The 27,607-nt window shown below is 36.7% G+C and overlaps 3 protein-coding genes across 3 annotated transcripts; all 3 read right to left on the bottom strand.

Annotated features, from left to right (window-relative positions):
- Window positions 1-8,977: 8,977 nt before the first annotated feature.
- LOC145820999 (uncharacterized) lies at window positions 8,978-9,863 on the bottom strand. The gene is made up of 4 exons (XM_082917630.1): window positions 9,778-9,863; window positions 9,594-9,680; window positions 9,157-9,498; window positions 8,978-9,061 (listed from the first exon to the last, which is right to left on the bottom strand). Exons 2-4 carry the CDS (start codon window positions 9,678-9,680, stop codon window positions 8,978-8,980), a joined length of 513 nt encoding a protein of 170 aa, XP_082773756.1. The 5' UTR covers window positions 9,778-9,863.
- An 862-nt stretch (window positions 9,864-10,725) lies between these two features.
- LOC145820998 (uncharacterized) lies at window positions 10,726-11,673 on the bottom strand. The gene is made up of 2 exons (XM_082917629.1): window positions 11,115-11,673; window positions 10,726-10,982 (listed from the first exon to the last, which is right to left on the bottom strand). The coding sequence occupies exon 1, from the start codon at window positions 11,667-11,669 to the stop codon at window positions 11,151-11,153; it is 519 nt and encodes a 172-aa protein (XP_082773755.1). The 5' UTR covers window positions 11,670-11,673; the 3' UTR covers window positions 10,726-10,982; window positions 11,115-11,150.
- A 14,402-nt stretch (window positions 11,674-26,075) lies between these two features.
- LOC145821511 (uncharacterized) lies at window positions 26,076-27,180 on the bottom strand. The gene is made up of 3 exons (XM_082918033.1): window positions 27,127-27,180; window positions 26,675-26,755; window positions 26,076-26,444 (listed from the first exon to the last, which is right to left on the bottom strand). The coding sequence occupies exons 1-3, from the start codon at window positions 27,178-27,180 to the stop codon at window positions 26,076-26,078; spliced, it is 504 nt and encodes a 167-aa protein (XP_082774159.1).
- Between the last annotated feature and the right edge of the window lie 427 nt (window positions 27,181-27,607).

The following is a 27,607-nucleotide window of genomic DNA, read 5'->3' as shown; positions in this document are numbered from 1 at the left end:
TAAATAAATTATCAAAATAAATGTTGATTCTATTTTTCTCTTTCAAATAAATCATCAAAATAAATTTTGATTCTATTTTTCTCTTCCAAATAAATTAAAACATAATTAAATAAATCATCAAAATAAATTTTAATTCTATTTTTCTCTTCTAAATAAATTAAAACATAATTAAATAAATCATCAAAATAAATAAGTCTAACAATCTTCCCCTTTTTGATGATGGCACACGATGATATTTTGATTTGATTTGGGAGTAAGAAAAGCTCCCCCTCAAGTCATGCTCCCTAAATTCATTTCTAAAAACATAGATTAGCACATGTGTAATAAGGCTAAGATATCAAACTATAAATACATAACATCATATTAGTTTGAAAATAATACCATAATTTGAAAATAATATCATAATACATGACATCATAATTTTCTCTCCCTGTGACATTATCAAAAGGAAATCATGGGTAAAAATCTAGAGGAGGAGGAGGAAAATGATAGTTATAAAGGACATCTATACAATTCAAAACATATATATATATACACACGATTCGCACGCCTCTCTTTTCCGTCGAAAATCGCGTCGGACACGCGTCTTCACTTTTGCGTTAGTCGACTGACAAAAGCAAGACGGGTCAATCAACGGCCTCGGCTCTCTGTCCCTCTTGTCTTCTTCTCCTCTGTCTTCTGCTTAATCACTCTCTTCTCCTTCTTCTTTCTCATTCACTTTCATCTCTTTCTTCTTCTACATTAGAGAGATAGAACAAAGAGACTGAACAGAGCAGAGAGGCTGCCAAAAACAACCCTCATGTCGATTTCATCTCTCTCTTCTACTGCATGGCCTCGTCCTGTCCCCTTACTCTCTTTCCGGACCTGAATGATCCCGCAAGTGCTGCTGGGCCGAGGGCCCCGGCTCCTACTCTTCCCGACCTTCCTATGATGTCGATTGAGAAAATAATGGCAGCTCAATCAGACATTGAAGCCAATCATTTCACACTAACATCTTGTATGAAAACGGTGACTGCAGTCACAAAATTGGCTCACCGACTGTAGAACAGGACGAGTGAGCTCCACCAGGTCAACGCCCAACTCTCGCTGCTCCAGCGCATGTACAAGGATGCGCGAGCAGAGATTTGCGCACTGAAGGCCGAAAATAAAGAGCTTAAACAGAAGATCACCTCCATGGCCCGATTTGGAGCAACGTCGTTCTTGGCCTTTGATAGTCAGCGGGGAGTCGTCGTTCTTGACAAAAGCACAGAGACAGGGCCTTCAAGGGCCTCCCATGGTGATAAAAAGAGGAAGAAAATGATGGAAGAGACGAGTAAGTAAGATCAACGTATGGCCGTAAAAAAAATGAAGTTTTTGTTATTATTGTTATTTTTTTTATGTAAATATGTTTATTTTGATCGGCGTATGACTGTAAAAATAAATTAAGGGTTTTTTTATGTAAATATTTGTATTTTGATTTGTTTTTATTTTTTTGTTTAAGTACTGAAAAATGAAATTAAAAAGCAAAAAAAATAAGAAAATTAAGCCCAAACCAAAAAATAAAAATAAAAATAAAAAAAGAAATTAAGCCTAATAGCTTAATAAAAAAATAAAAAAATTAAAATGAAATAATATCAGCAGAAATTAAACTTAATGAGATGTTGGTGTTGCTGGAATGGTAATGCAAAAAAAATACCATGAGGGTTTTAAAAAAAATCAATGTATGCAATTTTACCTCAAGATACAGAGCCCAAAAAAATTACACAATTGAGAATAGCAAACTGTTAAGGAGAATAAATGTATGAAGGACTTGAGAGCATTCAACTGATATAAATGTTTCTATATCAATATAGCAATACACATATATCATTTTAACAAAAATTCAAGTTTTACAGTCATAACAAAACTTTTTAAGTAGAAATCGACATTCCAAGCTCGCTACAAATAAAATTGAAGCGATCCTCGCTTAGGGGTTTTGTGAAAATATCCGCCAATTGCTTGTTGGTGTTTACAAATTCAAGTACAATATCCCCTTTTTGAACATGATCTCTTAAAAAATGATGTCGAATTTCAATATGTTTTGTTCGTGAGTGTTGAACCGGATTTTTGCTTAAATTGATGGCACTAGTATTATCACATTTAATAGGGATATGATCATAATGCAAATCAAAGTCCTCCAATTGTTGTTTCATCTAAAGTATTTGGGCACAACAACTTCCGGAAGCCATATATTCAGCTTCGGCCGTTGATAAAGCAACATAATTTTGCTTTTTGCTAAACCAAGATATTAATGAGTTACCAAGAAAGTGACAAGTGCCACTGGTGCTTTTTCTATCAAGTTTGCATCCTGCAAAGTCAGCATCCAAGTAATTAATTAAATCAAATGTAACATCTCCAGGATAAAATAGTCCCAAATTTTAAGTGCCAACAAGATATCTAATTTTTTTTTAACAGCACTGAGATGTGATTCATAGGATTTGATTGATATCTAGCACACATACAAATACGAAACATAATATCGGGTCTACTTGCAGTTAAATAAAGAAGTGAGCCAATCATACCTCGATATTTTGTTTGATCAATGGACTTACATTTTTCATCCTTGTCTAGCTTAATGGATGTGCTCATAGGTGTTTTAACTATTTTTGAGTCATGCGTACCAAACTTTTTGAATAGTTCTTTTGTGTACTTAGCTTAGTTGATAAAAATTTCTTCCTTACGTTGTTTGATTTGAAGCTCAAGGAAATAATTTAGCTCCCCCATCATGCTCATCTCAATCTCACATTGCACACACTTAGCAAATTCCTTACACAAGGTTTCATTAGTAGCACCAAATATAATGTCATCCACATATATTTGCACAATAAGTAAATCATAATTTTTAGTTTTAACAAAAAGTGTTGTGTCAATCGTTCCTCTAGAAAATTTATTTTCAATCAAAAATTTATTTAATCGTTCATACCATGCACGAGGTGCTTGTTTCAAACCATATAAAGCTTTTGATAGTTTAAAAACATGATTTGGAAAAACATGATCTGGAAAAACATGATCTTCAAAACCTGGGGGTTGTTTAACATAAACTTCCTCATTTATAAAACCATTAAGAAAGGCATTTTTTTACATCCATTTGATAAAGTTTGAAATCTCTAAAACATGTAAATGCAAGTAACGTGCGAATGGCTTCTAATCTAGCAACCGGAGCAAAGGTTTCATCGAAATCAATACCTTCTTCTTGATTGTATCCTTGTGCAACAAATTTAGCCTTGTTTCTTATAATCGTGCCGGATTCATCAAGCTTGTTTCGAAAGATCCATTTGGTACCAATAATGGTATGATCTTTAGGTTTTAGCACAAGTTCTCACACTTTGTTTCTATCAAATTGGTTAAGCTCTTCATGTATAGCTATTATCCAATGTTCACCGAATTCGGCTTCTTGAAAGTTTTTAGGCTCAATCTGTGAGAGAAAAGCCAAGTTACTACAAATGTTTCTAATTGAAGAACGAGTTTCAATACCTTTTGTAGGTTCACCTAGGATTAAATCCTTAGGGTGATTATGAACAAACTTCCATTGTCTTGGCAAATTATTATTATTTCCTTCTTCTTCTTGAGGTGTGAGAATAGGTTGTTCAATCTCTTTATTCAACTTACATGGTTGGTTCTCTTCTTTGTAGATACTTAAATCTTCCACATTTGGTTCCAAATCTATATTATCACTAACAATTTGCTTTTGAGCAGAGATGTTAGTTTCATCAAATGCCATATGTATAGATTCTTCCACAACAAGAGTTATTTTATTAAAAACACGATAAGCTTTGCTAGTTAAGGAATAGCCAAGAAAAATTGGTTCATCAGATTTTGAATCAAACTTACCTAAGTTATCCTTACCATTATTATGCACAAAACATTTACAACCAAAAACATGCAAGTGATTAATGTTGAGCTTTCTATCATGCCAAAGTTCATAAGGAGTCTTTTTGAGAATAGGTCTAATTAATGCACGATTTAAAATATAGCATGCGGTGTGAACGGCTTCGGCCCAAAAATATTTAGGAAGATTGTTTTCGCAAAGTATTATTCTACTCATCTCTTCTAAAGTTCTATTCTTTACTACTAAAAATCGGACTTTTTGCGACGGTCTCAAACGTCGCAAAAGGTCCATATATCGTCACGAAAGACTTTTTGCGACGGAGCAGCGACGGAAAATGGGGGGTGACAGAAAGGGGCGTGACAAAAAGTATTTGCGACGGTTACAAACCGTTGCATTCTTGTAGTGACGGCTAATTAATAGTTTTTGCGACGGTTTCGCCTGACACAAAAAAGGGGAAAAAATGGCATTTTTAGTGACGATGTTGATTGCCGTCACAAAAAACCATTTTTAGCGACGATATTTGCCGTCGCAAAAAGTATTATTAGCGACGGTCTAAAACGTCGCCAAAAAAGTAATATTAAGTTAATACCGTATTGGCAACAGTTTAAACCGTCGCAAAAGATTTATTTGCGACAGTTGAAGCCGTCGCAAAAGATTGGAACTAATATGTATATGCGACAGGTTAACCCGCCGCTAATAAAATATAAGGAAATGAGAATTACATTAGCGACGGTTTATTATTGTCGCAATAAAATTATTTTTTATAAAATCATATTTTATTAAATATTTCCTATACAAATTATTAATATTTTAAAAATACATCCACATCCATATCCACATCCAAATTCACATTCAAAAAATCATATACCAAGAATAATATATATACCTTGTAACAATTGTCAATCAAATATTATTTACAAAAATATATAAAATAACCTCTAACAATACTAATAATTTTTGAAATTCAAGAACTCAAAATTTTAGTATCGACAATAGAAATAAAAAAATAAAAAAATAAAAACAAATATAATGTAGCTTGTTTTGATATCAACAGTAAGCTCCCATATCGATATGCGAAGATATCATGTACTCAAAAGGTTTGTATCTGCAAAAAGAAACAAAAAAGAAAAAAAAATCATTATTTACAATATAATTATTTTCAAGCTTACAAAAAATATAAAACATTTGATATTTTTTTCAAAAAATAAACTAATAAATAAGATTGTAAACTCTAATATCGATATGCGAAGATATCATCACGTTCTCAAAAGGGTTGTACCTGCAAAAAAAAAACCAAAAAAAAAAAAATCATTTACAATATAATTAATTTCAAGCTTACAGTTGGAGCAGCTAACGCTGTTGCCAATAAAAAAAGAATTTATCAGGAAAAAACACTCATGTCATTAGAAGCTTGTTAGCCAATAAATAAACAAAATCCTGTATTAATTTCTAAAATAGAAACTTATAGAATAGTTGATCAATCGTCCTACATTTCCTTTATTTGTAGCATCAATTACTACTTCCTTGCTGATATTAAATAGCTGCAAAAACATTTCACCATAGTTAACATACCAAAACACACTTGACAAGTGCAATCAAGAACAATAAATATTGGAATAAGAGGTGTTCTGAACAAGCTAGATTAAAAACTAGCTTGGTTTAATCAAAACACTAGTAATGTAAAATCGGAATACTAAAAATAAAGAGTCCCACTCAAATAAACAAAGATTTCATAAATGAATTCAGTTAAGTTTTGAAATCTTCAAAGAGTGGATTGACAATTTGGCAGGTCACAATTTATGATATTCCTTCCAAAAATCTAACTACACTACAAAAAAATTTGTTTTTTGCGACGGTAACCGGCCGTCGCAAATGCTCCCGGAAGCCGTCGCTAATTCCTTTTGCGACGGTAATGTGTCTTTTTGCGACGGTAAGGGGGGGTCGCGACAGATGGGGTTGCAAAAGACCTTTTGCGACGGTATGTACCGTCGCCATTAGTTTCTGCGACGGTAAGTGTGTTTTTTGCGACGGCTTTTTTCCCGTCGCAAATAATGGGGGAAAAAATCACTTTTCGCGACGGCACGTAATTACCGTCGCTAAAAGTGAGTTTTTGAGACGGGAACATTACCGTCGTTAAAGGCTCTGGCATCTTATAAGTATTGGAGACGGCACGATTTACCGTCGCTAAAGGTGTCCTGTACATTCAACAAGACAGCTTTTGCGACTGTGTTGGTACCGTCGCAAAAAGCCTATTAATGGTTTTTGCGACGGGTTCTACTCCCGTCTCAAAAAATTAAAAAAAAAAAAAAACCCTGCGGATAAATTATTAAAAAAATTAAAATAACCTGTATTAGATAAAAAATAAGTATAAAAAATTGAAAAATTACAGAATAATATAAATACGTACATAAACAAAAATTGACAAATAATGAAAATTAATAATATTGTTCCATTCATAGCAATACATAAATAAAAATTCATAACAATAAAAATTATGCCACTACATAACGTCGCATAATAGATACATAATGTTGCTCCCAAATTTAAATAACATAAATCATAATCAAAATCAAAAGTTTTCATCTTCATTCGTTCGTGGGTTACAAAAACAAAAATTAGTCATAATCTTGATACGCCCGCATTCCAGAAAAAACCAACTGCTACTTAGGAAATATCAGAAAAAAACAAGATAAAAATAATTAAAAACCATATAATGTGTTAATATTTTAATTATAGAAAAATATAAAAAAAAATTGACTACTATATAATTAGAAAGATAGTTTAGTAAATAATTTTGACTGGACCGAAATCCGGCTCTAACTCCCAAACCGGGAACCCGATTCGAGCCCCGTCTTCTCCCACAAGTCTCTCGTGCCTAGGCGGTCGTGTGTGCCAAGTTTCGTGCTAAACCGGCGCCGTTTGGTGATTTTGGGGCGTCAACGCCTCGAATTCAAGTTTCTTAAAGAAGTAGTTTGCCTAAAGTGAAATCCGACTCTAACTCCCAAACCGGGAACCCGATTCGAGCCCCGTCTTCTCCCACAAGTCTCTCGTGCCTAGGCGGTCGTGTGTGCCAAGTTTCGTGCTAAACCGACACCGTTTGGTGATTTTCTCGAATTCAAGTTTCTTAAGGTAGTAATTTGCCTAAAGTGAAATCCGGCTCTAACTTCCAAACCGGGAACCCGATTCGAGCCCCGTCTTCTCCCACAAGTCTCTCGTGCCTAGGCGGTCGTGTGTGCCAAGTTTCGTGCTAAACTGACGCCGTTTGGTGATTTTGGGGCGTTAACGCCTCGAATTCAAGTTTCTTAAGGAAGTAGTTTGCCTAAAGTGAAATCCGGCTCTAACTCCCAAACCGGGAACCCGATTCGAGCCCCGTCTTCTCCCACAAGTCTCTCGTGCCTAGGCGGTCGTGTGTGCCAAGTTTCGTGCTAAACCGACGCCGTTTGGTGATTTTGGGGCGTTAACGCCTCGAATTCAAGTTTCTTAAGGAAGTAGTTTGCCTAAAGTGAAATCCTGCTCTAACTCCCAAACCGGGAACCCGATTCGAGCCCCGTCTTCTCCCACAAGTCTCTCGTGCCTAGGCGGTCGTGTGTGCCAAGTTTCGTGCTAAACCGACGCCGTTTGGTGATTTTGGGTCGTTAACGCCTCGAATTCAAGTTTCTTAAAGAAGTAGTTTGCCTAAAGTGAAATCCGACTCTAACTCCCAAACCGGGAACCCGATTCGAGCCCCGTCTTCTCCCACAAGTCTCTCGTGCCTAGGCGGTAGTGTGTGCCAAGTTTCGTGCTAAACCGACGCCGTTTGGTGATTTTGGGGCGTTAACGCCTCGAATTCAAGTTTCTTAAGGAAGTAGTTTGCCTAAAGTGAAATCCTGCTCTAACTCCCAAACCGGGAACCCGATTCGAGCCCCGTCTTCTCCCACAAGTCTCTCGTGCCTAGGCGGTCGTGTGTGCCAAGTTTCGTGCTAAACCGACGCCGTTTGGTGATTTTGGGTCGTTAACGCCTCGAATTCAAGTTTCTTAAAGAAGTAGTTTGCCTAAAGTGAAATCCGACTCTAACTCCCAAACCGGGAACCCGATTCGAGCCCCGTCTTCTCCCACAAGTCTCTCGTGCCTAGGCGGTCGTGTGTGCCAAGTTTCGTGCTAAACCGACGCCGTTTGGTGATTTTGGGTCGTTAACGCCTCGAATTCAAGTTTCTTAAGGAAGTAGTTTGCCTAAAGTGAAATCCGGCTCTAACTCCCAAACCGGGAACCCGATTCGAGCCCCGTCTTCTCCCACAAGTCTCTCGTGCCTAGGCGGTCGTGTGTGCCAAGTTTCGTGCTAAACCGACGCCGTTTGGTGATTTTGGGTCGTTAACGCCTCGAATTCAAGTTTCTTAAAGAAGTAGTTTGCCTAAAGTGAAATCCGACTCTAACTCCCAAACCGGGAACCCGATTCGAGCCCCGTCTTCTCCCACAAGTCTCTTGTGCCTAGGCGGTCGTGTGTGCCAAGTTTTGTGCTAAACCGACGCCGTTTGGTGATTTTGGGGCGTTAACGCCTCGAATTCAAGTTTCTTAAGGAAGTAGTTTGCCTAAAGTGAAATCCGGCTCTAACTCCCAAACCGGGAACCCGATTCGAGCCCCGTCTTCTCCCACAAGTCTCTCGTGCCTAGGCGGTCGTGTGTGCCAAGTTTCATGCTAAACCGACGCCGTTTGGTGATTTTGGGGCGTTAACGCCTCGAATTCAAGTTTCTTAAGGAAGTAGTTTGCCTAAACTGAAATCCGGCTCTAACTCCCAAACCGGGAACCCGATTCGAGCCCCGTCTTCTCCCACAAGTCTCTCGTGCCTAGGCGGTCGTGTGTGCCAAGTTTCGTGCTAAACCGACGCCGTTTGGTGATTTTGGGTCGTTAACGCCTCGAATTCAAGTTTCTTAAAGAAGTAGTTTGCCTAAAGTGAAATCCGACTCTAACTCCCAAACCGGGAACCCGATTCGAGCCCCGTCTTCTCCCACAAGTCTCTCGTGCCTAGGCGGTCGTGTGTGCCAAGTTTCGTGCTAAACCGACGCCGTTTGGTGATTTTGGGGCGTTAACGCCTCGAATTCAAGTAAAGAACGCAAAGATGCATTTTAGCTTAGAATGCAAAGATAAATTTTATACCTAATCTTCTGGTGGTGGTGTATATGGATTCTCGTCTTCTGCAGATTCCCTAAATGCCCGGTGGCCACTCGATGCATCAGGAACCTGTTTAATACGTAATGTGTTAATCATATTCGAATTTCATACATAATCTTGAGTGAAAATTGAACTATCAAACAGTTGTGATGTTTATATGGAACCTGTCTGTTGGGATCCACACTCGCCCCCTGTGACACAAGGGCCATCATCTCAGCTCTCATCTGCTGCAAATGTGTAGAGAACTCTGCTCGCAGCTCCTCCCTCAACTCATCCCTTAGCTCAGCACGAACTTGCTGCGTGATCTGATCAATAGTCGATGGATGGGGTGTTGACTGTGATGGCCCAGCACCATCCTTATACACCACTCTCCGAGGCACGATTCTCCCGTATGTGCGACAATATCCATGTCTGTCATGACCTATCAACTCATGGAAAATGGCATTCCTAGCCTCCAAAGTCCGACCATCCTCAGGTAGCATAGAGAGTTGACGATTAAACTCATCCTGTATTGAATAAGACACACAAGTATACGCGAAATTAAGATGGTTGACACACAAAAAATAAACTTTAAATACAATCAAAGGTGTTTGGAAACTACCAAGGTCTGGATAACCTCTGGGTCATCTACTCTACGTGTCATAAGCCAAACATTCATCTTATCAGTAGACTCCCCCTTACTGGTCATCTAAATTTTTTTTTAGAAATATGAAAATTAGAATCCAAATAATTTGCAAATATACAATGTTTATTTATATAGAAAAATAAAACAATAAAATGCAAACCTCATGCCGTATCTGAGAGAAAGTAGTACGCCCTGTGGTATGAGCTATGCCGTGAGCTCGCCGATTTTTAGCGTTCCTACTTGCAATTTTCTATAACAAGTTCAACAAATGTAAGTATGTAAATATGATTTGTATGTTTACATATCATAAATATAATGTAATTGTATACCTCAGTATCGGAAGTACGCCAATACTCTACAAGTTGTTCCCACTGGCTTGGCACAACGTTCATAGGAACATCATCCTTCAGATTAGGATCAGAGCTTCTAGGCTTGAAATACTTAGCCTTAAGCTTGTTCTTGTGATCCTTCCATATGCTGTTGCAGTTTTTCATGCAGATTGGCTTGTACTCCTCTGGACATATATTCAAATTGTCCTATAAAACACAAAGTTTAAGGCTAAGTATAACACAAATTTGGAATTCGAATTTGTGGACAAAAATATACTTTTACCTTCACATCCTTCCAGATAGCATCAACAATATCATCAGGCACACTGTTCCAGTCAACAAAAGTAAGAGGAACAATGTTACCATTCCGGACAATAATGCCAAGTTGAGTAGTTAACTTGGCCACGTTATCCCCTATTGGGCAGTAATTTCCATCAAATTGTATGTGCAACTTTTTACCAGTACCCCACTCTTTAATGCCCTTGGCATATCCTCTACCACGCCTAGTCGAGGTTGATGAAGAACTAACATGACCTGCGATATACAATAATAATAAACAATATGCAATGGTAACAACCAAATGCAAATTTAAATAATGTGAATACAAATCATATCAAATAAACCTGATGTGGGCTGTGAAGAAGTCGAAGGGTCTGCAAAATACAATGAGAATAAACAAGTTATATATAATGAGCATAAATAAATGTATGTGTAAATAATTTTCAAGCAAATCAAAGCAAATTTAAATACCTGCGGATGGCTCATAAGCTGATGATGATAGCTGCTGTGGTGCCATTGATGGTGGACGCACCGATGGTAGGCGTGGAGGCCGAGTACATGGTAGCTGCTGTGGTGCCACTGATGGTGGTCGATACAGTGGTAATGGCCCCTCAGATGGTGGTGGCACTAATGGCCCCTCCGATGCTGGCCGATGTGATGCCTCCTCTAATGGTGGTGCTACTGATGTCCTGTTATGTAGCACATCAGACATCATGCGCCGGGGATGATCAGGCTTCCTCTTCCTTCCCATAATAATCTTCAAGCAATATAACATTAATTGACATTAGAAACATAGACAATGGTTTGTCATCAACTATAATATGACATGATTTGAACTAATACAATTACAAAGACAAAGTAAATTAAGAAATTGATGATTAACTACAACCTTGGCCTTAATTGAATTACTAATGTTGATTACATATCAGCCTATTTGAACATCAACTGTTTCCCCTTCTGCGGCTTCCCTCACCCAACCAACTTCTTCATCACGAAGCATTATATTTTCTTCCAATTGTTGGCTCATGTATGGCTCGATTTGTGGATCAGTTGAACTCATATCAAATAAACCTCTTTGAGACATCTTCACCACGACTTGCCAGTCTGGTTGTAACGGGTCTGCAACATACCAAACTTGCTCTGCTTGGGACGCCAAGATGAAAGGTTCATTGGTAATTCGATCATCTCGGTACAACAAATGATTGAAGTTCACCAACGTGAAATTGAAGACATCTTCTTTCTTTCCGTGAATGTTGTCAATCCAATCACACTTAAACAACACATGTTTCTTCTCATTGGAATATCGAATCTCAACAATATCTGTCAATTGTCCATAATAGTACACAGACCCCAGACGAGGATTCTTGTCTTTTCGACTAGCATAACTTATGGTATCTGCCTTCAAAGCTACACCACAATTTTGTGTGGCTCGACGATCATCCATGGCCTTTACTCGATACCGAAACCCATTCAGTATATACCCGTTGAACCTCCTTGCCAGGTTATGAGGACCATTTGCCAATAGAATAATCTCTTCAGAAAGTATGACATCAGTAGTCCTTCGCAAAGTTTGGACCTATTTAACACGAAATGTAAAATTTAAAATGTAGATCGACTTAAGTAACTAGAATCTATAGAGTTAAATACATACATGTTCCTTGAACCAAATGTGAAAATTTTCAAAATGTTCACGCCGAAGTTGATGATCGTCGACACGAGGCATTTTGAGCTTAAGTACTTCAAGGTGTTTGCTGTGTAGATTGAAATTTTAGCCATACAAAAATTTTAGTTGAAAATTCAATAAAACATAATAAAATATTGAGTGAGTGACTTAACCTACTTTATGAATGGTTGAACAGCGCTTGTATTGCATAAGATGTACCGATGAGCTTGTACCCAAGAAGTATTATCAAGATAAAAGCTGGTGTTTTCACCAGTAGCATGACCCAAATTATCAGCACCACTACAGTTCCTCACGGGTCGACTAGATTTGGTTTCCACATCACTGAGATATTGTGCATAAAAATTCATGCATTCTTCCATAAGATATCCTTTAGCAATTGATCCTTCAGGACGAGCTCTATTACGCACGTATTGCTTCAAAGTAAGAAGATACCTCTCAATTGGATACATCCATCGAAACTGAATCGCTCCACCCAATAACGCTTCATCAGCTAGATGTATAGGCAAGTGCTCCATTATATCAAAAAAACTCGGAGGAAATATTTTCTCTAGATGACAAAGTGTTACAGCGATACGATCTTTAATATATTGCAAATCCGTCGCACGATTCACTTTCGAACACAATTGTCTAAAGAAATTGCTCAATTCAATCAAGGGTTCAATTACATTCTTCGGTAACGATCTGCGAATAGCCAATGGAATAAGTTGTTGCATCAGAATATGACTATCGTGGCTCTTAAGACCCCCAATGCTTCTATCATGTAAGCGCACATGACGTGATATATTGGATGAATACCCGTCGGGAACTCTTACTTCCTTCAACACTTTCAAGAACAAATCTTTCTCATCCTTGGTCATCGTGAATTGTGCTGGTGGTAAATAGGCTTTATTTGACCCTCTTAACTGCAAATGTAGGGGTTTTCTAATATTCATATCTTGTAAATCATGCCGAGCATTAACACCATCCTTCGATTTTCCTGCAACCCCTAATATTGTCCACAACACATTGTCACAAACATTCTTCTCTATATGCATCACATCGAGGTTGTGTCTTATTAGATTGTGCTCCCAATATGGCAATTCATAAAAGATACTCTTTTTCTTCCAACTATGGGTGCGATGTCCAGCTTTCTCCTTCTCTACCTGTCTCCTATGCCTCTCTTTAAGGTCATCCCTATTGTATTGGGTTAAAATACCCTCAGATTCTAATTGTAGCAACATCTCAGTTCCAGACAACAATTTTGGTTTGAGTCTAACTTCCCGACTACCATCAAATGATACTTTATCCTTCCGGAATTTATGGCCAGTAGGTAAAAATCTGCGATGACCCAAGTATGATTGTTTCCTACTATGCTTCAACCAACACGATGTAGTTTCCTTATTGCAACAAGGACATGCATATTCTCCTTTAGTGCTCCATCCTGACAAGTTTGCGTATGCAGGAAAATCACTAATTGTCCACAGTAAAGCTGCATGCATTTGAAACATTTGATTTGTTGATGCATCAAATGTTGACACACCCTCATTCCATAGTTCTTTCAACTCCTCAATCAACGGTTGCATATAAACATCAATCTTGTCACCAAGTCCTTTCGGGCCGTCAATAAGCACAGATAAAATTAGAAATGGTTGCTTCATGCACATCCATGGCGGCAAGTTGTATGGAATGAGCACAACAGGCCAAGTGCTATGAACTATGTTCATCGTCCTGAATGGGTTAAAACCATCAGATGCTAAGCCAAGCCTTACACTTCGGCAATCATTACTAAAGTCAATATTCCGACGGTCAAAATCTTTCCATGCAAGGGAGTCAGCAGGATGCCTGAAGACACCATCATCAGTTCGTTCCTCTGCATGCCATCTCATTAACTTGGCCGTCTTGGATGACATAAACAACCTCTGCAACCTTGACTTTAAAGGAAAATACCTCATCTGTTTTGCAGCTACTTGTTTGCCACCTGTGTTAGGACCATTTGAACCACCATCACCATTTGATTTCCATCTAGAACTGTTGCATATGACACATTTATCAAGATTGGCGTCCTCGTTTCGAAACAACATGCAACTGTTGGGACATGCATCCCACGTCTCATACGTGAAGCCCAAATCTGTTGTGACCTTTTGAGCTTTATAATATGAGTCCGGGAGTTTCACACCCAACGGAAACGCCTCATTCAATAACTCAAGCAACATGTCAACAGACTTGTCCGTCCACTGATTAAGCACCTTCAAATGTAGAAGTCGAACAATGAATGACAAAGATGTGAACTTCTGACAACCCGGATACAATTCACTTTGTGCATCTTGAAGAAGTTTGAAATACTTTGCAGTCTCTGCATTTGGACCGAGCTGGGGTTCAGATGCACGGGGATCAGGCCCCTGTGGTTCATCACCCTCAACACTTGTACCGGCATGTGGATTTCCCATAGCCCCTTGTATCATTCCAATCATATCATCTCCAATGTCTAAATTAGCTAATGTTTCATTCTCTCGATTACTATGCAGAGATATGTAAGATTCCCCATGATTAATCCAATGTTTGTATTTTTTAAAAAAACCATTCAAAATCAGATGCTCCCGTACACCATCTCGTACAAAATAGTATCGATTCTCACACTTCCTACACGGACAACTGATCATCGAACCTTCAACCCTATTGGTGTAGGCAAACACAAGGAATTCATCAATCCCATTAATGTATTCACTCGACATCCTATTTGGCAAATCAATCCAACTCTTATCCATCATCTGTACACATCCACAAGAATATCTCACCAAAGTAACTCTAAATATAATACATGCACATAAATATTCACTCGACATCCTATTTGGCAAATTAACGAAATGTCTAAAATTCCTATTTAAGGTTTAAATTAATTAAATTAAAAATTTAAGATTTATTTTATTATAAGGGTTAAAATCCTGTTTTTTTTTTTTTTGTATTTTTTTTATTTTCTCTTATAACTTCATGACTTCATGACTTTATAATTGAGTTTATATTATTATTAAAACTTTATAATTGAGTTTGTCTCATGGTTATTTGTAATTGAATCTTCTTAAACACCAATATAATTTGAGACGATTTAAACAATTAAAGTATTAGTTTAATTTATTTCGTTCTTAAGTTCGTAAACTCAACACAAGTAACTAAAAAATAACAAAAATAATATATTTTTAATGTTTGACTAGCCGAAACTACTAACTGCATTTACTGAGCCAAAACTACGAAAACTAAAATAGGTAACTTGATAGTTATTAGTTCAATGGAGTTGAAATTTAGTGATTTAATCACTGTTTTAATTAAAATAATAATAATAATAATAATAATAAGTTATGGTTTAAAAAAAGCCCTAATTTTTAGGCACACAAGTCCAACAGCCTCATATACATTTCCCTAATGTATATGGTTGAAATTAATTACTGTTTCCCTAATACATTTTTCATGTATACATTTCCCTAATACATTTCCCTAATTACAAGTCCAACAGCCTCATATACATTTCCCTAATCACTGTTTTAATTAAAAAAATAAAAATAATAATAATAAGTTATGGTTGAAATTTAGTGATTTAATCACTGCACAAAAAAAGCCCTAATTTTTAGGCACACAAGTCCAACAGCCTCATATACATTTCCTACCCTGGTTTTTGAATCACAGACCAACAAAGCCCGCCAATCTCAAATTTCTTTTCATAAAATTACCACCAAAAAATAATAATAATAAGTTATGGTTTAAAAAAATAAAAATAGCTAAACAGATTTATATATCAAGTTATAAAAATAGCTAAACAGTTATATACATTCCATATATACATTCCATATATATATATTATATACAGATTTATGGTTTAAAAAAATAAAAATAGCTAAACAGTTATAGACAGATTTCAGATTTATATATATATATATATATATAGATTTATATACATTCCATATATATATATAGACAGATTTATATATATATACACAGACCGAGAGAGAGAGAGAGAGAGAGAGCATACGCAGAGGGAGAGAGAGTCGTCGCCGGAGCACCACTCTTGTCGCCGGAGCCGTTGCCGCCTCACCACCGCTGTCTTCCTCGTAGGCCGTTTGGGGAATTTGGGGGTGAAGTTAGGGATTTGGGGAGGAGCATCGCGCGGCAGCCAACGAGAAGAAGAAGGGTTTTTATTTTGGACTTTTTGCGACGGTATGATGTACACCGTCGCAAATAGAAGGCAAAACGGCGCCGTTTGAATTAATCCTTTTTTGTGACGGCAAATTTCCGTCGCAAATGATATATGCCGTCTCAAAAAACAGGTTTTTTGCGACGGTTTTATTTACCGTCGCTAATACTTCCGCATTTCCGACCCCTCCGCTTGGTTTCATTACCGACGGGTCAGTACCGTCGCTAAAGTCTAGTATTTGCGACAGGTGCAGTTACCGTCGCAAAAAACTGTTTTTCGCGACGGGGGGCGCGGCGTCGCTAAAACTCCGTGTTATTTGCTATGTTTTCCTGTAGTGCTACTTTGAACAAGTAACCAACTCAAGTCCGAGTGAATTCTGTCAACAATAAACTAAAAAATAAACTCAACCAAGTGAATTTCTAATGTTCTTCAAAGCCCATCAACTGGACTAGGAAAAAAAAAGGAGTTGCATTAGAACAAAATAATTATTGTTATAATTTACTCAGAAATGCTTTCGCTGCCTCTGAAATTTCCCAAGCAGAAGATCGAACCTCAACAGTTTTCTTTTTCTAGTCATCGACATTTTTTTAGCCTACGGAAGCAAAAAGCAAAATGAATTGGAGCGTCTCAATATGGAAATTTTTCATAAAAAGAAAACACATGTTCTCATCATGTTCGACAAATTGCCCAGGTTAACCCAAGCAGTGGAGCTAAGTTCCCCAACTGTCACCCAGGTGACCACATACAGAAGTCAACCATCATCCTTCAACTAATCAATGCCATTCAAACTCCGAGGGTTTGTGAATATGGAATGACCATAAAGAAATAAAAATGCCTTGATGTGTGCAAATCAAACATAGATAGCAAATGATAGAAGTAACAAGAGAATATACACTCCAGGACAGGTAAAAATTTGAATATAAAAATCTTAGGACCCATTGTTTTATGTCAGAGAGAAAACCAGAATGATCAATCATGAAGTTCTATGCTTTTATGCACCAACTGCATCATAATTCCAAATAGCTGGCATTAGTGATTAATGGTAGAAAGATGCAGAATGAAAAAAATTTATTCTCTACTGTGCAAATAAAAATTGACAAATCAAAGAAAGGAAGAGAGAGTACTACAGGGCTAGAATATTGTAATGCAAAGCACGATAACAAGAAAACAAGATCACACCCACTACAGGAAACAAATTAAGAATTCTATATGAAGCTCACTGGCAACATTGTCTAACCAATACATGCGGAGAAAATGAAAATGTGAATAATTAGAGCCTTAACTGCTTAGTTGTTTCGGTTCGTGCAGCTTTCACGGTTTCTCTGAGGCTAATAGCTTTCTCGACAAGCTTTGGTATTACCCACTTGATTTTACATGTTACCAAAAGCAACAATTTTCCATTGATAATCTTTTACTTTCTGTTAAGCTTCAATTTTCAGTTTGTCTTTTAACAATGCAACCCAGGTCTTCGACATAGACTAATAAACCTTCATTTCTTGAGTCCAAATACTTATTAGTACGATTTTATCTATTTTGTGCATCTTGGGATATTTGCTGGTTTTTCTTTGTGAAGATTTCACCATCTGAGCTAGCTGGCATCTACACCTACAACTATCCATCCCTCTTCCCCATTCTTCATCTCATCCACATTTAGATTGCCTACTACAGTTACATATTCAGTTATTGTGGTCCTAATTCATCACATCCACCCTTATCATATGGTTCCAATAAATATTCCAGCTTTGAATGTTCCAAGCATGGGTAAAAAATCACCTCTGCTGCTAGAGGTTGGCAATCTGCTAACTAAAGCTTGCCAAATGTTTATCACAGTTGGACCAATCCATGCATCCCACAATATGTACCTGATCACAAGGTGGAAAATTAAGACTGTCGTGGCCTAGCATATAAAAAAGCACTTACCATCCTGTGTAAGATCCTCAAATATTGACATGACGTCAGTCTTGAGATGAGCAGGTTCAACAGTTGCAGCAAACTTCCCCAAGTTTGTTGCAGCAGACCTCCTCACCATAGGCATGTCATCCTGACACAATTGGATGTATATTGACCGTAATTTTGTCTTTAACATCTCTGAGGCACTAGGGTAAGCAATATGAAATAGTCCACAAGCAGAGACTCGGGCTGTAAACCATTCACCTGCCTGCCAGTCTCTATAGAAGGGAACTTACATAAGGAATATATTTCTTTGGTAAGGAGAATAATATATCACGAGGATATAAATCAGAAATACTGTAAGCCATTTATAAACACGGAGCAATCCCATAATTAAAATAAATCCAGAGGAAACCTAAAGGAGCAACATGCATATTTCAAGCTGGCAAAATGTACACTTCCATTTTCCAAAATAACACCATCATGGCATCACGCTGTAGAGTAGCCAATAGTAAAGAGAACAACAATGTAACAGGTATATTTTTTTTTGTTATGGTAACAATGTAACTGCTTAGTTGTTTCGGTTCGTGCAGCTTTCACAGAATGCTCACACTTTGGCATATTATTGAAGTTCTTGTCCTATCCAACATAAAAGTAACACTTAAAAAAATTACAAAATGCAGGACTATCATGGAGCAAATCAAGCTTACTATAGGAAAACAAAAAAAAAAAAAAAAAAGAAATGACTCTAGAGGTATGGAGTTCCAACATACCTTAATAATAGGCTCAGCTGAAGGTGCATAGAGTCCAATAAAACAGTAGCAGCAGTAGGCATACTAGAACCAACCACCGCCCAGCTTTAGGTATACTAGAACCAATCAAGGTGCTATTAAACTCCTTAAGAAGTTCACCAGAAGTAAAAAAAATTTAATAGCCTCAACAATATCCTTACCCACAACCTCCCAGGAACTCTTAAAGAAACTAGCCGGGTAGCCATTGGGTCCAGGGGCCTTGTTCCCATTAACAGACAGGAAAAACTGTCTTGCTTGAAAAACAGCATGATAATGTGATTTCCTAACAAATCCAAAGCTAAAAGTTCAACCTTTGAGCTAATTTCCTAACCCCAATAAAAATAAAAACTACCTACCTAAATCAGGACTATGGAAAAAAGCATTTGTAAGACCCATTTTGTTAAGTTAGTTTGAGAAACAATGATTAAGTAGTCATGGCTGTCATTGAATTCCTTCTTGACAAAAACAGAGCTCTAGAATTTAAGAAAATAAAATAGTTCAAAACATGGTCCTAGCCATGTACACACATAGATTTATCAGACACCATGAAGTCAATGGAGATGAAGAGAAACAATGTACTAGCCACAAAACAAAAAGGACAACTAACTTTAAACTAAAAAATGAGAAAGGGAAACAAAATAAAAATATGAGATATTAAAAAATATTTGCAGCTACTTGAACTAGTAAATATGAAACTGCAAAAACTCCATCATATTAACTTCAAATATTTCATTTCCCCTTTTACATTGATAAATTATAACCTATCAATTTGACAGAATAGAACCTCAACGACATTTCAGCTACACACTCCACTCACATTAATGGTTCTCATAAGTACAGTGTGTTTCACCCATTAATCCCCAAAAAAACAAAACCGTGCATTTGACAAAGAACTTGAACAACCAGCAATTCACACAAATAAATAACCCAGAAAACTCAAACTCATCACAATTCCACCAACAACCAAAAAAAGGAAAAAAAAGTGTATTTCTCCCATTAATCCCAAAAAACAAAACTTTGTATTTGACAAAGAACTTTACTTGAACAACTAGCAATTCACACAAATAAATAACCATAACCCAGAAAACTCAAAATCACAGTTCCACCATTCCAAAATTGAAAGTAGTACCAACGAATTAACAAATTAAAAACCCAGACATCATCATCATCATCATCAAAAAAAAAAAAAAAAAAAAAAATCAATAAGGAAGAATTAGATTTGAAATCTGCAAAACCAGATTTGAAAATTAGTTCCATCAGTTGCTTTCGTTAAAGATAGAATCATTGTCCAAGTTGAAGAGTAATGGGGTTTCTTGAAAGCAAAAATCAAAAATCAGCCTCACTTGAGTCTTCTGTAGCTCGATATACTCTCTCACTAGTCAAAGCATCCAAACCCTTATTCCCACATTCCCTAAAAACAACACTACTAAAACCCCTATTCCATTCAAAAGGCACCCAGAACAACTTCGAGCAACATAGAAAGGCACCCATGAAAACTTTTGATTTCAGATCGAAGAGAAGAGAATAGATGAAATGAGCGTGTACCGTCGATCGTTGCCACCACCGAACTAGTCTTGTTGTACCATCGAACTAGTCTCGCCGTTGAAGAGAGATCACCGTTTGAAACCCTTCCCCTTCGAACCCTCTCTTTACTTTCAATTTAAAAAATTGAAAGTAAACCAAACAAAATTAAGAGAAACACAGATGTGAAAGTACCTCAGAAATCCAGAGGATGAAGCAGAAGGTGTTCGCGAAGAGGAGCACAGGTTCAGAAACGTGGGATCCAAAGGATATAGGGGGAGGGAGGGAGAGAGGGGGAAAGAGAAGGTTAGAGGCTAATTTATCAAACCTCATCGCAGGCATCCAGATTTCACAACCGCCTCCTCTCGTCCTCGCAGCCCCCGCCAGAGAGATAGAGTGACGACTGGGTGAGAGGGAGGGAGAGAGCAGTGAGATTAAGGTTTTTTTTTTTTGATCTCAAGAGATAACAGAGAATTTGGGAGTATCGGGAAAGAGGGAGAGTGGGAGGGGGTTTTGGCGTGAATTTAGGAATTACTATTTGCGACGATATTAAGGCCTGTCGCGAATGAAAGAGAAAAAAATAAAATTTTGCGATGGATTGCCAAAAGAGCGTCACAAAAAAGGAAAAAAAAAATTTAAAACCAGAAAAATTTTGCCACATTTAACTTACCGTCGCATATAGCCTTACTTTTTGCCACAGGCTAATTTTTTCCGTCGCAAAAACTATAAATGTCGTGACGGCACTTAAACTGTCGCAAAAAGCAAGATTTTGCGACAGCACTTAAACCGTCGCAAATTGTTCTGTGTCAAATGCCCCCTTTTCTAGTAGTGTTCCTTTCTACTACACCATTTTGTTGCGGGGTTCTAGGTGCTGAAAAATTATGACCAATATCATGCTCATCAGAAAATAATTCAAATTTCTCATTTTTAAGTTCTCTACCATGGTCAGTTCGAATATTAATAATAAGAAAGCCCTTTTTCATTTTGAATTCTACGACAGAGTTTAGTGAAAGAAGAAAATGTTTTATCTTTGTGTGCTAAAAACATAATCCATGTAAATCTTGAATAATCATCAATAATAACAAGACAATAATGTTTACCACCTAGACTGGATGTCCTAGAGGGACCAAATAAATCCATATGGAATAGTTGTAAAGGTCTAATTGTGGAAATATGAGATTTTGATTTAAACGATGTTTTAGTTTGTTTTCCTTGTTGACAAACACTACAAAGATGATCTTTTTCAAATTTAATTTTTGGAAGTCCAATGACCAAATCTTTTCTCAAAAGTTTAGCAATTAAATCCATATGAGCATGACCAAGTCTTCTATGCCATAACCAACTATTTTCATTATTAACATATAAACATTTAACATCACTAGCATAGAGATCATTAAGATAAAAAAAACATAAACAATATCATAGTGATTACCAACGAATAAAATTTTATGATCATTTGTGCTTTCAATTGTGCAATGTGATTTATCAAAAATAACTCGATCACCTTTATCACATAATTGACTAATACTAAGTAGGTTATGCTTAAGTCCATCAACAAGTACAACATTTTCAATAGAAGGTTTAGGAGAAATACTGATGCTACCAATGCCGATGATTTTTCCTTTTTTATTGTCTCCAAAAGTAACAAATCCTCCATCTTTGGATGATAATTTAGTAAAGAAAGATTTATCTCTGGTCATGTGTCTAAAACATCAACTATCAAGGTACCACTTTCCTTCTTTAGCTTTAGACTTAAAGCAAACCTACAAGATGACAATCAAGTGTTGTTTTTGGTACCCATAGTTTCTTGGGTCCTTCTTGGTTAGTTTTGTTAGATCCCTTAACAATCCAAATCTTTTTAATTCATATGTTTATATTATTTTTGAATGGACAGGAAGATATATAATGGCATTTCTTTCAACAATAATGACAAGTAATGTGAGGGTGAGTCATGAAAGGTGCCTTTTCAAAAATTGTATTAAGATTCTTTTGTTTTTTAATAAGGTCATATTCAATGCCCGCCTTATCGAAAACACATCTTTGATTTCCAAGAAGCATGTTAAGATTATCTCTACCTTTTACAAAATTTTCAAGTGTTTTTGTTAAATCATCAAAATTGTTTTGTAAAGCAGTTTTCTCATTAGAGATGGTGTCAAAATCATTTTTCAAAACAATTTTTTCTTTCTTTAATTCTTCTACATTACTAGATAAAGATGCAACAGATTTCTTCAACACATTATTTTTGGCACAAACTTTTCTAAATTCATCTTGTAGTTCATGGAATGCACTTTCAAGTTCTTCATAAAGAATAGTTACCTCATCTTGAGTAGAGTCTTCATCTTCAAGAGCCATGAGACACAAGTTGGATACTTCATTTTTAACTTCATCACTCGAGCTTTCATCTTTACTTCCCTAAGTTGCTACCATGGCCTTCTTGTTTCTTTTGTAATCTTTTCCATGATTTTTCAATTTTGGACAATCCATCATCATATGTCCAGGATTTTTGCACTCATAGCAAATAATAGGTTCTTTCCTGTTATCTTTGTTGTACTCTTCTTGAAGGGTCTTCTTCCTCCATAATTGTTTTTCTTGAAGTGCTTTTTGAGATTTCTACTAAACATGGCATAGCTTCCATCCTCACTGGAATTTTCATGTTCTTCTTCATTTGATGAAGCTTTGAATGCAATTCCACTTTTCTTTTTGTTTTCAACATCCTCATGACCTTTCATGGTGATCTCATGAGTCAAAAGAGAACCCATAAGCTCACCCAATCTAAGTGTGGAGAGATCTTTGGCTTTTATAATGACGATGACCTTTGCTTTCCAATTCTTTGGTAAACACCTAAGAATTTTTCTCACCAACTCACTATTAGTATAAATTTTGCCAAGAGATTTCAAAGAGTTTACAATTTCAGTAAATCTAGTAAACATACTTGAAATAGATTCATTAGAGTTCATTTTAAACAATTCATAACTACGAACAAGCATGTCAATACGAGATTCCTTCACTTGGTTTGTACCTTCATACGTTACCTCTAGTTTGTCCCAAACTTCTTTTGTCGAATCACAACTTGAAATTCTATTATACTCCTTTGAGTCTAATCCATAAATAAGAGTGAGTTTGGCTTTAGCATTGGCTTGCAATAATTTGTGATCCCTCTCATCACATTCATCTTTTGTTTTAGGTATACTATTATTATCTACTAATTTAGTAAGAATTTTTGGACCTTTGGTGACAATAATCCACATGGCATAATCAGTGGCTTGAAGGTATAGGGTCATCTTATCTTTCCAATGACTATAGTTGTTTCCGTCAAACAATGGTGGCCTATTTGTGGCTTGTCTTTCAGCTAAGGTTGCCATGGATCGAAACTCCCAGATGGTTAAATGTAAAACGAGAGTCTAGGCTCTGATACCAATTGTTACCCAAAAGACAACCTAAGAGGGGGGTGAATTAGGTTTTTACAATTAAAAATTAATAATACCCTAATAAAAATTATGACTAGCACAATAGATAAATATAGTTAATAAAATAAAAATAATTAAAACAAGTGTTCTAACAACTATGTCAGTTAATGATTTTACCACAATGAAAATGTGAAATATAGCTATGGCAATTTAAATAAAATAAAGAGATAAGAGAGAGAGAGAGCCAAACAAATTTATAGTGGTTCGGTTTCAACTCAGCCTACGTTCACTCCTCAAGTTTCACTTGAGATTTTTCACTATGCTCTAGCTTCACGGGGGTGCTAGCAACCTCTTTACAAATGGAGCAATCCTCCACGGATTTTACACAGACTTTCTAAGTTAAGAATACTGAGTGTGCTACACTCTTACAAGGTTGAAAAGAATGTGTTTTTGCTTTCACAGAAAGCTACAAGAATTATCTCTCAAAGATAGCTATAAAAATGAAGCTTTAGTTTTTCTATAAACCTCACACAGGAAAGATGGGCTTAAAGCTATACGTCTCAGTGTATAATTTCTGAAAGAGGATGTAAACAAAAATTGAAAAACACTTCTCAGAGAATTTTTCAGAGAATAGATGTAAGGGATTATAGATCAAAGAATATTTTCTGATTTTTTGTACCTTGTTTACATTAGAGGCTTTGGTATATATAATGAATCTTATAGCCGTTTATAGCCATTGTATTTATTTAAATTTATAGCCATTGTATTCATTTGAATATCTTTCACTCCATCATTACTAATTTGAATATCTTCCATGTGAACCTTTTGAACTGCTGCTGTGTTGAGCTGTTTGAACCTCTGTTTTTGGGCTGTTTGAACTCCTGATTTAATCAAATATTAAATACATTTTAACAACATTTACGATAAAGGTTTAGGTAAAAAATAACGAGGCAAAATAAATTTTGATTCTATTTTTCTCTTTCAAATAAATTAAAACATAATTAAAAAATTATCAAAATAAATGTTGATTCTCTTTTTCTCTTTCAAATAAATCATCAAAATAAATTTTGATTCTATTTTTCGCTTTCAAATAAATCATCAAAATAAATTTTGATTCTATTTTTCTTTTCCAAATAAATTAAAACATAATTAAATAAATCATCAAAATAAATTTTGATTCTATTTTTCTCTTCCAAATAAATTAAAACATAATTAAATAAATTATCAAAATAAATAAGTCTAGCACATAGCATACCACATAATTCTATCATATATCTAATAGGAGTGTTTGCGGTTCGGTTGTGGCCTCGAAACCTCCAATCCGTCATCCGTCCGAAACTAGGTGGATTAGAGAAAATCAATCCGCAACCGTCTACCGAATTGGCGGATGCAGATTGTGTGGATTGGCAAATGGATGCGAATCGGTTTGACGATTTATATTTTTTCAAATTTTAACATAATAAAACCAATCAACATAATTTTATTTTATTTTTTATTATTTTATTATTTTTTATATATAACAATCAAATTTATATTTTACAAACATGATAACAATCCAATTTGTCCAGCTTCAGGAAAACCGAAAAACCGTGGCCTTAATCACAAGCCCACTAAAAAAAATGGGTCCACGACCTCCACTGAGACTAAATTTAATAAACAAACACTTACACCCATTAATAAACAAACACTTACACTTACACTTACACATGTGTACTATCAAAACTGTAAGTGTTGATTTTTGACCTCACAACTAAACAACGAACTTAGCTGGAGAGCACACGGCATAATAGATTAAACCAAACAGTTGCCAACAAGAAAACAAGAATACCACGGTGGCTCGTCCACTCGGGGGCACTTCGGCAATCAAGTCAGTCAACTTATCTCTCATCTTGTTTAGCTCATCTAAACAAAACACTTAAGGCTTAACCTTAGTGTACCGAGAGTACTATCTTAACGCAGTTTTTCGTACAAACTAGCCAAATCATGGCTCGTTTCGTCTTGTTTCTTATTGAAACATCTTCTTCAACTTAATCATTACAAGTTTAAGTTAATTGTCTTGTTCACCCTGGGAACATCGGCTTAAGACTTTTCAGTCTTATCTAACAGCTATAAATTTTAACAACATTTTATAATGGACGAAATTGTACTAGTATTTTATTAATACTTCGGCTAAATCATTATATATCAAAAACTTGAAAACTTAATGATAAAAAAATTTCAAATTACTAGTATTCCATGGTCTTGGCAGTTCCTTGCCATTGCTGTCTTTTAGCCTGTAAGCTCCGTCGTCGGCAAACGAAATGATTCTATACAGTCCTTACCAATTTGGGCCAAGCTTACCCTCACTGGGATCTTTTCTGTTACCGAAAACTTTTCTTTGGATGAGGTCCTCAATTTAGAATTCTCTGGGATTCACCTTCTTGTTATATGTCCTTGCAAGTCTCTCTATGTATGCCCGCAGTCGAATTGCTGATCTTTCTCTTCTTTCTTCAATTAGGTCAAGATCTCGGGTAAGGAATGCCTCGTTCATACCATTCTCTACTCCTTGAGTTCTAATTCTAGGAATGTCGATCTCTAGAGGTATGACTGCCTCAGTTCCGTAAGCCATGGCAAAAGGAGATTTGCCAGTAGATCTTTTCAGCATAGTGCGATATGCCCATAAAACATTAAGCAATTCTTCTACCCAATTGCCCTTGGCTACTTCCAACCTCTTTTTTATTCCATCCAGGATGGTTTTGTTGAAGGCCTCAACTTGGTCGTTATTCTAAGGGAAGCTAGGGGTTGAGTAATAGTTTTTGATCTTTTACTTTGTGCAGAACTTCTTGATCAACATGCTATCAAACTGGGAACTATTGGGATTCCGAATCTGGTAGTAATGTTCTTCTAGATGAAATACCTAACATCCACGTCTCGGATTTTGGCCAGAGGCTCAGCCTCTACCCACTTCGTAAAGTAGTCCGTGATTACCAATAAGAACGTTTTTTGCCCAGTTACCTTGGGTAATTGCCCAATCAGATCCATGCCCCATTGGGCAAACGACCAAGGGCTAGACACAGGGTTGAGATCCCCAGTTGGCTGATGTATCAAGGGTGCAAACTGTTAACACTTCTCGTATTTCCTAACAAAAGTTTTGGCATCTTTTTACATGTGGAGCCACTAATACCCTTGTGATATGGCTCTGTGGGCAAAGGATCTGCCTCCAACGTGGCTTCCATAAACTCCTTCGTGGATTTCATATAGGAAGTCTTCTACTTAGGAAGGATGCACACATCGTAGCAGGGTCCTATGAAGGACCTTCTGTACAAATGGTCTTCTGTTCATAAGCAAAATTTGGCCGACTTTAGTCTCATCTTGTGTGCCTCTTTCTTGTCCACTGGTAGCTGGCTATCTTTGATGAATTTGACTAGGACATTCATCCAGCTTGGGCCCATCTCCATGCACATTACCTCATATTCTATTATTAAGGGTTCCACACTTGGTCCTGATAGATAATCTACCATTATTGTTCTCGGCATACCCAACTTTATAGCACTGGCAAGGTTAGCCAGGGCATCAGTATAGCTGTTGTCTTCTCGATAGACCTGCTACAACCGAGTACTCTTAAATTATGCTTATAACTTGATGACCTCTCTGACGTAGGCCACCATTCTCTTGTCTCAGTCTGCGTATTCCCCCGTCACCTAATTCACGATGAGTTGGGAGTCGCAATAGACCACCACCTTCTCGGCTTCAACTGTTGCTGCTAGTTTTAATCCGACAATTAGTGTCTCGTACTCTGTTTCATTGTTTGAGGTCTTGAACCCTAATCATCTATCCGTTTGGTGAAACCAGCACTACGCCTGCCCCCGCTACTTGTTAGTTTGAACTACTATCAATAAAGAGGTGGAAGAAATTGCCTAAGTAGATGTCGCAAGGCTTTAATTTCTC

Source organism: Camellia sinensis, chromosome 3, assembly GCF_055761805.1.
Source record: "Camellia sinensis isolate YWXY chromosome 3, ASM5576180v1, whole genome shotgun sequence".
Taxonomy (NCBI): domain Eukaryota; kingdom Viridiplantae; phylum Streptophyta; class Magnoliopsida; order Ericales; family Theaceae; genus Camellia; species Camellia sinensis.
Note: the sequence above shows the minus strand (reverse complement) of the source record. Positions and strands in the feature narration are given on the sequence as shown.